We start from the raw sequence: 11,991 nt of genomic DNA, 5'->3' as shown, positions 1-11,991 counted from the left end.
GCGCCCTCAGTGACACGGACTCGGCGAGGGATTTGGGGGTGGAGGTAATAAGTCTCTAGTAGGGTACCCTAGCTGTACAAGGACAGGAGGGGGGGTGAGGAAAGTAGCGAACGTTGGAGGCAAAGATGGGTAGGGTACTCGATGGGGTGTGAACGGACCCGGGGTGGGGTACGCGCCGTGGCGAAAATGCAGGTATGGAGGTCGGAGTTATGAGGGGGGAGGGACAGTTGGTGTGATACCTGACTGCAACATGCAGTCATAGAAACTTAGAAGAAGAGAAACTTGAGCACAGCTGAAGACTCCAGCTCTGAGACTGCGACAGAGAACCTCGAAAAGCCCTGGAGCGAACGACAACAACATTTTGAGATATGTGCGGATAGGGTGTGCATCAGACAGGCGCTAGAAGTGAGAAGCAGCCAAGGAAGATGAACACTGAGGGCATCCTCGCCCTTGTTGCCTTCATAGTCGCAGTACTTGCGCTCATAGGAATCGTTGTGATGGCGTTTGTGATCAAGAACCAACAAAGACGGTAAAACCATGCGGTTGTGTTCAAACCTTGCATGTGACTTGGCGGAAAGAATCAAAGAATTGCTCGAAGAGCTTGATGCTCAGTGCAATAAGCACAGGGCAGAGCAAGACAATGCAACGTTGCAGCAGTACAAAATCGCGCTGCACGAAGAAAATGCAAGGTAAAACCAAACAACATCTGGTATAAAGTAATGTGAGTGAAACGTCTCGAAGCACACAAGATCGGGAGGAGGAAGAACTATCTGCCAGAGAGAAAGTCTCGAGCATCAGCGGACCTGGTAGGCTCTCAGCATCTTGCAGCGATCGGATGACCAGCTCTTGCAGACATGGAGAATTTGGCGACCAGGAAGGACATTCAGATCCTACCGCTCTCATCGCCTGCTATCTATCAAGAGAGCTCCAGGCGTATCAAGATCATCGATCAGCCTGCGCCTGCTAAAGGTCAGGCACACCTGCGATGATCAGCAGGAATGAAACATGCTCCAGGTCCGTCCCCTGCAGAGTCTTGCTCCGAGGGCAGCGAGCAGGAGAAGTGGCCGGTCAGTATGACCATGGTGGTATGGGAGGAGCTGACATGGCTGCCGAAGGGTGTCCCAAAAGAAGACGAGCCGGAGTTAGACCGAGGTGTGATATGACTTCACCTGATAAGATCTGCAGCAGCTGTTGCTGTCATGGTGTTGAAGTCTGGTAAACCTTTTATCTCGCAGTGTTTCTGATGGAGCCGGAAGACGTTCGAGTCAAGGCTGACATCGGTATGACAAATTTGACATCTCCTTGCAACAGCTTACATCGCGTCAAGGTTTCTCGACTGATTCAAACAAGTACCAAGCTGTTCAGCCCCCTCAGACCCTCTGGACTCCTCCCAGACCGATGAACAAGGTCAGATCATGGTACGAAGTTGTTTCTCCGACAAGTGACATCGATGAAGTGGGATATTGACGGGGAGATCCTGGGGCGATCGCCGTGTAGTGAAGGTAGCTCCGCATTCTCACTTGCCCCTGGTTCTGAACACTTCTGCAGCGAGGAAAGTGGTCAACATTTCAGTCCAGGCCACCCCAGGGAATCTAAGCAGTCGAGCAAGACGGCAAGGGCAGAGCAACGGGAGCTCGATCGGTGCGGACGAAAGAGTCTCACCTGATGTCTTGAGGCTGAGATGACCGCAGGATCCCCGTTGTCAGCACGTGGGATCGACCCAGAAAAGCATCCGGAGCTACATGCTAAGGAGCTGGCAGAAATGATACGATTAGTGCATGTGAGCTTAGAGTGCGATGATCTTGTTCCGTGATTGACATGCGATCGGTAGACCCATTGTCAAGATACCGCAAACGTCATCAGTAGAACAGGTCCCGGCACCTCCTCTACCATTTTCCTCGTCTCCTTTCTCTCGCCTTCTTCTACCTATTTGCTCTCCCTCCCCCTCCCTTCTGCGATGGGATGACATGGTGACGGCTCTTGTCAGAGATCCGCTGCCTCTGGTGCCATGAGACGTTCACTTGCCCTCCCTATCGGCCTCAGGGCTTCTACTTCAGGGACATTCAGAATCGTGGAGAGCATAACGGACATCTGTGGAGCTGTCAAAAGAATCCCAACATCTCTCTGCAGTCAGGACGAGGAATTCCTGTAGGAGACGGGAAGATTCTGATCTAGCAGAGGAGGAAGAGCGAGAGCGCCGGCTGAGTGTATGGGCGAGACGATATGGAGGCGGAGGGAGGAAGAAAGAGAAGCAGAAGTATTGACTGGTACCAACAAGAGAAAATGTGAACTGGTAATACGGCAAGCTAAACACACCCGTATTTGTATACAAAAACAGCGTAATATAGAAAAGAATAAATCTCAAGCACAAGTAGGAATAAAACAAGGAAAGTCGTCAGATTGCCTTGACTGTATATCCTCGCTGCGATAGCTTCTCAACGTCTCCGCGAGATATGACAGCATTGTCCAGCCTTGATGCCAAATCAGCGAGAGGAGACGACTAAGGTCCTCAAGACTCACAGCGAAGGAGGCGGGGGCGAGGTTGATCCCTCCAGCTCCTCCTCACTAGACGTGCTCGTCGAAGCAGCTCCACAGGTGACTTGTCTTCTGTGAGGGGTGGACATGGTGTTGTCCTGAAAAGAGAAATCACGTCCAACTTGAGGACAGCAGTAGATGATAACCTTAATGTTGTTCTCCTTCTCCTCCATCATCACAGACGTGTCGGGAACTTGCGAAGAGATCCAACTTTTCATCGACTGCTCACTTGAGGAGGAGGAGGAGGAAGAGGAGGAGGAAGAGGTGTCGAAGGCCTTAGATTGAGAGGGGTTAGAGGAAATGTTCTCTGCGTTTACAGGAACTTCTGCGATCTTCGATATCTCCCGCTCGAGGTCGATTGAGCGCTCCTTCTCCTGATAAACACTTTCAATTCTCCTCCTTCTCCTCCTTCTCCTCCTCCTCTCCTCTCCTCTCCTCTCCTCTCCTCTCCTCTCCTCTCCTCTCCTCTCCTCTCCTCTCCTCTCCTCTCCTCTTCCTCCAACCCCCTTCCCCCTCTTTTGCCATCCTCACATCTCCTCCTTCAATTCGTACCGATCCGGACTCTGTCCTGAAGATATTGACCAAAGAGTTCATGGCCTTGAGGGGAGCATGGAGGGCATCGAGGGCCGAAGCTCCCATCCTCGCAGGGCGGTTGACCCACTCTGGGATGGACTTGCCGCATATCGCCATGCACAGATCGTCGGTGAAGTGATTGCAATTGTTCCTCACGACGTCATAGCTGTCAGAGGTGTACTTCATGGCCAGCCTGCAGAGCAGCTTGTCCATGCTGGAAACGAGGTGAGGAGGAGAGGAGGAGGAGAGGAGGAGGAGAGGAGGAGGAGAGGAGGAGAGGAGAGGAGGAGGAGGAGAGGAGGAGGAGAGGAAGAGAGGAGAGGAGGAGGAGAGTAGGAGAGTAGAGGAGGGGGAGAAGGAGAAGGAGAGGAGGAGGAGAGGAGGAGAGGAGGAGGAGGAGAAGTAGAGGAGGTGGCGAGGAGAGGAGGTGGCAAGGAGGAGGAGATGGAAGGGAACCTCAGACGAGACATGAAGATGCTGTCCATCTCTATCGACATCTTGTATCTTGTGTTAGGCATGTACTCCTGCGCTTTCTTGGGCTTCACTGCGAACACGCCTGAGCGATATCTCCTGCTATGCCCAAAGGAAATCTCCTTCCCCCAGATTTCCAGCCCTGCCATCGCCGTCAGCGCGAGAGGTCTAACAGGTCTTATCCTGCCTGTGTGGTAGAAGCCAAGGCCAAGATCTGCGAGTCCCGCGTTGCGTCCTCCTTCCGAATCTCTATCCCATACAAGATCATAGACGTTGAGAATGACCGACAGCGGCTCTTTCTCTGTGAAGCTCTTCACTTTCTTCAACTCTGTTTTCCTCACTCCGTACGGAGACGCTTTCTTTGCCGAGCCTCCTGCTCCTGCTTCTCCCGTTCGCTTCTTTGATACAGGAGTACCCTTGAACGACGGGCTACGCACGGCAAGAGCATCGTTGGACGTCTCTGATCTCGAGCTTCCATCCAGCGTATGCACCATCTGCAGTCAGCGCATGAGTGTATGAAGTATCATCAACTCCTGGAGTGTTCGGATGTGCTGTGTTGTTGTGCTGAGCTGACCTGTCTACTGACCTCACTGACCTGATCATACATTCGAGTCCTATTGCTTTCTCCCTACTTTTGACCTTAAATAAGCCTCGCTTTCCTTCCTGCTCCTGTCATGTCCCTGCTCCTCCTCCTGCTCCCTCTGCTCTTGCTCCTGCTCCTCTCGATCCTCCTGATGATCTTGATCCCATCATCATCATCATCATCATCATCATCATCATCATCTCCCACCCTCAACCTCTGCCTCAAAATGAGCTTGCATTGTCGGGGAATCCTGCAGGATAGAGACGGAGTAGGGGGTCATTTTGAGTGGGGTAGGGGTAGTCAAAGTCGTGATTTACAAGGGTAGATGCCTGAGAGGTTCTCAATGTATCGTAATTATTTGAAATATTCTTCTTTAAAATAATAATTAAACTATGAAATTTAAATGGCGATGACTACCATATTTTCAAATAGTTCCCCATGATGCAGAAAGGGGGGGGTGGTCCCTTGGCAAAGGGTGTATCTTATCATGAAGGGGTCCTGCTTAGGAGAGAGGGGTACTCTAAAACGGCGGGTTCTGCAGTCCAGACGTCAGGGGGTACTTAGGGTCATGATACCCCTATCTTTGCGCACAAAAATACGGGTAGTAAGGTGAAGGTACACTCTATGTGACCCCACCCCTCCCTCTTCCCAACGGAATTTTGCGCGAACCGACCCGATGGCGAGGCTGGCCCGGGTCACTAGTAGGGTAGTAGTACGGGCAATTAAAGTTTTGAGTGGGAAAAAGATTTTCAGCAAAAATTCTAAGGTAGGTTTAGGGGTTTTCTAAAGATCAAGGGTAGGTGAATCAACAAAAATCAAAGATTTCGGGCGATTGCTGACAGGTCACGATACTTTAAAATTTTCATAATTACTTATACATTGCATACTATGTGCTTTATAATAAGTTGCACAAAACGCTACCAAACGTTTCGATTTTACATTTAGTTGTACCCAGCGCGGGAAATGCAGGCAGAGGAAGGCTCGACAAAGGCCAGGAGGCTCAGGATGAGTGCCAAGCTACGTGCTGTGAAACAAGAGCTGGAGCTCGACCTCCCTACCAATGCGTCGTACATTGTCATTGTTGAACGTGTATTTCGTTGCTTGGGTATGAAACCCCCCGAACAATTGTCCTTGATCCAGCGTGTCGAGCGGCTCTATGCCCTCATCTTCGATGCCCCGACCTCTTCATTATCATCACCTCCCCTTCCTCACACATGGAATGACCCTTCAGATCCGTTGCTTCCTCACGGAGCGGACACATCTTTGCCTGAAGATGATAGTTGTGCAAGCCACAACTATCAATCCATATCAATCGGGGAAGAGCCCTCCTGCTTTTGGACTAGTGAAGACGAATGTGTCTCCTCATCTGAATCAGAATCATACAACAAGGAACCTCCATCTGACCATGTCATGACGTTGCGCGGATTGCAGTTCTCCAAACGACGTGAATGTACAAGATTCCTTAAACATATCAACTTGAAGGATTACAACAAGCAAATCAAGAATACTCCTAGCAAAAAACTCCATGGCATGACCGGCTATATCATGCGCTGCTCCTGCTCTACATGCCCGTGAGCATCATTCTTGTTGCTTTCATGTCGTTTCCTCTCATTGCATTCTCTCAGGTACACAGTCATCGTCAAGAGGGGCAAGCAACACAAAAAGGATAAGTTTACCATCAATATGGAGGATAGCACCCTATACCATAGCACATTGTGCTCTTCCGTGGGAAATGCCGGAGCGAGTTATCTAGTTCATTCCAAACCTTTCCGTTCTATTATCGCCGAAGGGTCCAGGAGGGACATTGGAGGCAGTGTTCATCGACGTATGACAGCCGAAGTCATTCAGAAGTTGTTCAAAAAACGCACTGGCATCTCCGCTGCACTGCATAACATTTATATTGCTCGCCTTGAAGTTGAAAATGGATCGAGTGGCGTGGGAGTACCTTGACCAAATCGAGCCTCGACACTGGGTGCATGTCTTCCATTTCGCTCGGTCATGATTGCTAATCCTTTGCACCCCAGGCGAGATATGCTCAATGCCAATACTCGTCAACTGCGTCCAGTGTGAAACTGGACAGTTATGTTCGAAGTACGAGAACTGTTGGTTAGCAGATACCTGGATTGCTGCCATCGCTGATAATGAAGGCTTCAAGGTCGGTATTATTCCACTGATTCATGACTTCAGCCCTGCTGATGATGACGAATTCCGTCATCACCCGGCCAGACATTGCAAACCTGGTCAGATGGAAGGCAGGAAGGCATCTAGAGGAGACCCTGATTATGTACCCAAATGCAAAAAACCCAGGCGGGGAGAAAGGAGGGTTACTCGGCCAGAGTCAGAACCCGAGAGTATGGATGAAATGGACGATTACAGTTATGACAATGACACAGAACCTGGAAATTGTCTTGATACGCAATACAATGTGAATGGCCGTTCGAAGAAGCAATGTAGTATCTGCAAGTGCCGGGGGCATAACAAACGCACTTGCGATGCGAAGAAGCGCAGACGTGGGGGCAAGTCTGAAACAAAAACATCACATCACCAACCAACGAACATTGTTCAAGCTACACAATCATCCCAATTCTCGGAGCAGGCTGTCGGGTCAGGATAGTCGTCAGGCAGGAGGCGGAGCAGGCTGTCGGGGCAGTATAGTCGTCAGACAGGAGGCGGAGTAGGCTGTCGGGGCAGGATAGTCGTCAGGCAGGAGGCGGAGCAGGCTGTCGGGGCAGTATAGTCGTCAGGCAGGAGGCGGAGCAGGCTGTCGGGGCAGGATAGTCGACAGGCAGGAGGCGGAGCAGGCTGTCGGGGCAGGATAGCCGTCAGGCAGGAGGCGGAGCAGGCTGTCGGGCGGCAGGATAGTCGACAGGCAGGAGGCGGAGCAGGCTGTCGGGGCAGGATAGTCGTCAGACAGGAGGCGGAGTAGGCTGTCGGGGCAGGATAGTCGACAGGCAGGAGGCGGAGCAGGCTGTCGGGGCAGGATAGTCGTCAGGCAGGAGGCGGAGCAGGCTTAGCCCGGTTTCGGGGCAGGATAGCCGTCGTCAGGCAGGAGGGGGAGTAGGCTGTCGGGGCAGGATAGTCGTCAGGCAGGAGGCGGAGCAGGCTGTCGGGTCAGGATAGTCGTCAGGCAGGAGGCGGAGCAGGCTCAGCCCGGATTTGGGGCAGGATAGCCGTCGTCAGGCAGGAGGCGGAGCAGGCTGTCGGGGCAGGATAGCCGTCAGGCAGGAGGCGGAGCAGGCTGTCGGGGCAGGATAGTCGTCTGGCAGGAGGCGGAGCAGGCTGTCGGGTCAGTATAGTCGTCAGGCAGGAGGCGGAGCAGGCTGTCGGGTCAGGATAGCCGTCAGGGCAGGAGGCGGAGCAGGCTGTCGGGGCAGGATAGTCGTCAGGCAGGAGGCGGAGCAGGCTGTCGGGGCAGGATAGTCGTCAGGCAGGAGGCGGAGCAGGCTGTCGGGGCAGTATAGTCGTCAGGCAGGAGGCGGAGCAGGCTGTCGGGGCAGGATAGCCGTCAGGCAGGAGGCGGAGCAGGCTGTCGGGGCAGGATAGCCGTCAGGCAGGAGGCGGAGCAGGCTGTCGGGGCAGGATAGCCGTCAGGCAGGAGGCGGAGCAGGCTGTCGGGGCAGGATAGGCGTCAGGCAGGAGGCGGAGCAGACTGTCGGGTCAGGATAGTCGTCAGGCAGGAGGCGGAGCAGGCTGTCGAGGCAGTATAGTCGTCAGGCAGGAGGCGGAGCAGACTGTCGGGTCAGGATAGTCGTCAGGCAGGAGGCGGAGCAGGCTGTCGGGGCAGTATAGTCGTCAGGCAGGAGGCGGAGCAGGCTGCCGGGTCAGGATAGTCGGTCAGGCAGGAGGCGGAGGATAGTCGTCAGGCAGGAGGCGGAGCAGGCTGCCGGGTCAGGATAGTCGTCAGGCAGGAGGCGGAGGATAGTCGTCAGGCAGGAGGCGGAGCAGACTGTCGGGTCAGGATAGTCGTCAGGCAGGAGGCGGAGCCGCTGAGCAGGCTGTCGGGTCAGGATAGTCGTCAGGCAGGAGGCGGAGCAGGCTGTCGAGGCAGGATAGTCGTCAGGCGGGAGGCGGAGCAGACTGTCGGGTCAGGATAGTAGGCGGAGCAGGCTGTCGGGTCAGGATAGTCGTCAGGCAGGAGGCGGAGCAGGCTGTCGGGTCAGGATAGTCGACAGGCAGGAGGCGGAGCAGCCTGGATAGCCGTCAGGCAGGAGGCGGAGTAGGCTCAGCCCGGTTTCGGGGCAGGATACTAGTCGTCAGGCAGGAGGGCGGAGTAGGTGTAGGCTTTCGGGGCTGACTCCCCGGACACCCCGGATGGGCCCGGTCAAAGAGGGGATGTGGGACTTTTTTCTCCACCCCTCTCTGCTTGGCGTTTTGGACCCACCCATGTACTGAGATTTTACTACAGGGTATGAGGTATTGGGATGTTTATATCTATTTGTATGTTGTCAGAATATACTATACTTTTATACCACCCTCTCAATTTACATCCAAGTGATGGGTGGTCCTTTGATTGTGAAACGAAACGGTTGGTTTCGCACGCGTAGTATAGACCTCAATATGACCGGTTGTTTTCGGCCTCGTTTTAATATGCTTAACCTACCCGAAGATTTCTGCTGAAAATCTTTTTCCCACTCAAAACTTTAATTGCCCGTAGTAGTACTCGTACCCGTGTCACCGGGTCCGACCCCCGACTCGGACCCGGCCCGGCGCCGGGCGGGCCGCCGCAAACACTGAGAGCCTCGGATCATCGGAGCTTAGGAGCGGCCACCGAAATTTGGCATGTGCACTAGGCGGATATGACGATGAAAGGAGAGAAAAGCCCCTGAAAGAAGAGGAAGACAAGACAAGACAAGACAAGACAAGACAAGACAAGACAAGACAAGACAAGACAAGACAAGACAAGACAAGACAAGACAAGACAAGACAAGACAAGACAAGACAAGACAAGAAGAGGAAGACAAGACAAGAAGAGGAAGAGAAGGCAAGAGGACAGGAGCAGAGGAAGAAGCACAGCAGACGAAGTGTCCTGGGGTGCGGAGGTGGAGTGCACATCGATAAATTTCCGCAGGAACGACCACGGGATTACAGTGCGGTAGGACAGCATGAACAATCTTATCGTTCTTGCTGGAAGAGAGTTCGGACTCGAGCATGCCCTTGATGGAGCAGAGGTTACCAGCGCTGCTCTCGACACAGCCAACTCGTTGCTCTTCTGCACCACCGACGATGACCGTCTCCTCGGCATCTCACTCAAGGGTGGAGATCCGATGCATGAGGCACCTGTGGAGGACGTTCAGAACATCGCTGTCCTTCCCGAGGTGGAGGGTGTTCTCCTCGTAGACAAGCATGGCGCTCTGTCGGTATACCACCTGGACTCATGCAGCTTCGAACGGGTCGGGGACATGGCGGGAGGGCTGTTGAGCACTTCGAGCAGCCCCGATGGGGAGATCGTCCTGTGCCTGACAGCCTCGTACACACTCATCGCTCTGAACATGCAGTGGGGCATCGTTTTCGAGAAGCAGCTCGAGCAGCTCAAGATCGAGGGAGTCGCTAGAGCCTCGGTCTCCTGGAGCGCAGACGGTATGAAGTTCGTGCTCCTGCTGCAGACGGAAGACTTGTCTTCGTCCTACGTCTTGGTTCTTGATAGACAGGGGAACATCGAGGCAGAGAGTGAGGTGATGCAGGACATGGACGACTGTGTTGCCTTCAAGACCGACGGCTCTCTTATCGCCGCATGTCAGCGGAGAAGCGGAGGGAAGCAAATCATTTTCTTCGAGCCCAACGCCCTCAGGCACTACGAATTCTCCCTGCTGAAGGAGGACGGGCAGAGGCGGGTGGAGAGTCTGTGCTGGAACTCAGATGGAAGTTTGTTGGCGGTAGCGCTGCGAGGGGAGGAAGGAGGTGGTTGTGGCAAGGTACAGTTGTGGCATCGTTCGAACTATCATTGGTACTTGAAGCAAGAGTTTTTGCCCTGCACCAAGTCAAGCACTTGTTGTCGTCCTTGGATGTTGTGGAGTGACGATGACCCGAATGTTGTTGTCGTCGGTTTTGATCACCAGGATTCCAACGTTTACACCCTTGACTGGAGGTTCGACCTGAGCCCCTCTGACAGCATGGTAAGGCCTGTGTCGCTGCTGTCATCTTGGCTCCTCCCTCCCCCTCCCCCTCTCCCTCCCCTTCTCCCTCTCTCTCTCCCTCTCTCTCTCCCTCTCCCTCTCCCTCTCCCTCTCCCTCTCCCTCTCCCTCTCCCTCTCCCTCTCCCTCTCCCTTTCCCTCTCCTCACTGAGATGTACACCAGATGTTGAGCGGGTCGGCAGACACGTCTGCTATAGATCTCAAGACAATCGCGATGATTGACGGCAAGAAATTACTCCTCACTCCCCTCGGCAAGATGCTGGTTCCTCCCCCCATGGCTGCCGTCACCGTCGAGCTTCCCGTCCCCATCTCGTCAGTCTGCTGGAGTCCAGCTGGGGATGTTGCTGTCCTCTGCTCAGACGGGAGTTTGCAGATCCTTGGCAGGCCGTTCGAAGGAGGAGACAGCAGCAGGTGGAGCAAGGTGCCCGCGGTCGAGGTGGAGGTGGCAGGGGATCGAACGAGGCGGATCGTTCAGCTTCTGTGGCTGAAAGGGAGGGTGCTGCTTGCTATCTGCTGTCAGTCTTCTGCTCTCGTCCCCGTCCTGCTCAAGGGAGGGGAGGGAGAGTCATGGAGGATGGAGGTGGGAGCGAAGATCGACACGTCTGCTCCTGTTTCACGGCTGCTGAGGGAGGAGGGGAGGAACGCTTGCCTCGTTCAGCTAGAAGATGGTCAAGTCTTGGAGGCGGAGTGCGCTGGTGAGCAGGAAAAAATCACGATGAAGAGCATAGGAAAGATGGCGACTACCTGCAATAAGCTCATGATTCCTCGAGGTACTGCCTCCCTCCCTCCTCCTCGTTCTCCTCCTACTCCTTTCTCTCCTCCTCCTCGTTCTCCTCCTTCCTCTCTCCTCCTCGCCCTCCTCCTTTCCTCTCTCCTCCTCCTCCTCCTCCTCCTCCTCCTCCTCCTCCTCCTCTGATCTCACATGATCCAGGAGGAGGGAAGCTGATCATTGGGATCAACAAGCGCGGGAAACTTCTCGTGAATGAGGAGCCGCTGGCAGAGTCAGTCACCTCCTGCTGCCTGCATGACAAGCATCTGATCTACACGACTGCATCTTGCGATCTAGTCTTCGTGCCCCTTTCCTTCTTCTCCTCCTCCTCTTCCGTCAAGAGCTCCAGCAGCATGTCCATGGCTGCCACGAACGACCAGCGCCTGTTGGAGCGCGGAGCACAGCTCGTCACTGCTCCTCTTAACGATCAGAAAGTTGTTTTGCTGCTGCCCCGAGGGAATTTAGAGATTCTTCATCCGCAGTCGTTAGTTGTACACCATTGTTGTTCTCTCCTCTCCTGCAGCAAGTACCTGGACGTGTTGCTCACCATGCGCAAGCACAAAATCGATATGAATCTCCTGCACGATTACGATCCGCGCTCGTTTGCAGAAAATGTTGAGAAGATTGTCAAAGAGGTGAACGAGTGTTGTGTTGCAATGTGTTCAACATGGATGTCGTGACTCGTGTGACGTGCAGGTCAATTCATCTCACCTGCTCAGTCTGTTTATCGCTGCGTTGAAAGAAGAAGATGTCACGGAAACGATGTATAAGTACGTGAAAGATTTTGTTCCGATGAAGCAAACACAGCAGAGGGGTGAAGGTGACAATGATCATTGATTTGCTCTCCTCGCTCTGACCGTCTGCAGCGAACATGTCCAAGGTCAACTTTGTCTGCAAGCTCGTAAGAGATGCAATGGAGGTAGGATGA

At 53.7% G+C, this 11,991-nt stretch overlaps 3 protein-coding genes across 3 annotated transcripts; 2 read left to right on the top strand and 1 right to left on the bottom strand.

The window, feature by feature from the left end:
* Nucleotides 1-425: 425 nt before the first annotated feature.
* GUITHDRAFT_148006 (hypothetical protein) lies at nucleotides 426-2,175 on the top strand (the record flags this gene model as incomplete). The annotated part of the gene is made up of 13 exons (XM_005820261.1): nucleotides 426-529; nucleotides 579-689; nucleotides 742-806; nucleotides 853-969; nucleotides 1,015-1,152; nucleotides 1,186-1,215; nucleotides 1,236-1,280; nucleotides 1,328-1,407; nucleotides 1,457-1,502; nucleotides 1,549-1,641; nucleotides 1,692-1,780; nucleotides 1,832-1,871; nucleotides 1,988-2,175. 13 exons carry the CDS (start codon nucleotides 426-428, stop codon nucleotides 2,173-2,175), a joined length of 1,146 nt encoding a protein of 381 aa, XP_005820318.1.
* A 1,002-nt stretch (nucleotides 2,176-3,177) lies between these two features.
* GUITHDRAFT_61510 (hypothetical protein) lies at nucleotides 3,178-3,725 on the bottom strand (the record flags this gene model as incomplete). Its single annotated transcript, XM_005820260.1, has 2 exons — nucleotides 3,178-3,322; nucleotides 3,565-3,725. Coding segments are annotated over 2 exons (306 nt in total), but the record flags the coding sequence as incomplete, so codon positions are not given.
* Nucleotides 3,726-9,264: 5,539 nt separating this feature from the next.
* On the top strand, nucleotides 9,265-11,991 carry GUITHDRAFT_120499 (hypothetical protein; the record flags this gene model as incomplete). Its single annotated transcript, XM_005820259.1, has 5 exons — nucleotides 9,265-10,275; nucleotides 10,458-11,064; nucleotides 11,226-11,698; nucleotides 11,760-11,877; nucleotides 11,930-11,991. The coding sequence occupies 5 exons, from the start codon at nucleotides 9,265-9,267 to the stop codon at nucleotides 11,989-11,991; spliced, it is 2,271 nt and encodes a 756-aa protein (XP_005820316.1).

This window comes from Guillardia theta, assembly GCF_000315625.1.
Source record: "Guillardia theta CCMP2712 unplaced genomic scaffold GUITHscaffold_184, whole genome shotgun sequence".
NCBI lineage: Eukaryota > Cryptophyceae > Pyrenomonadales > Geminigeraceae > Guillardia > Guillardia theta.
Note: the sequence above shows the minus strand (reverse complement) of the source record. Positions and strands in the feature narration are given on the sequence as shown.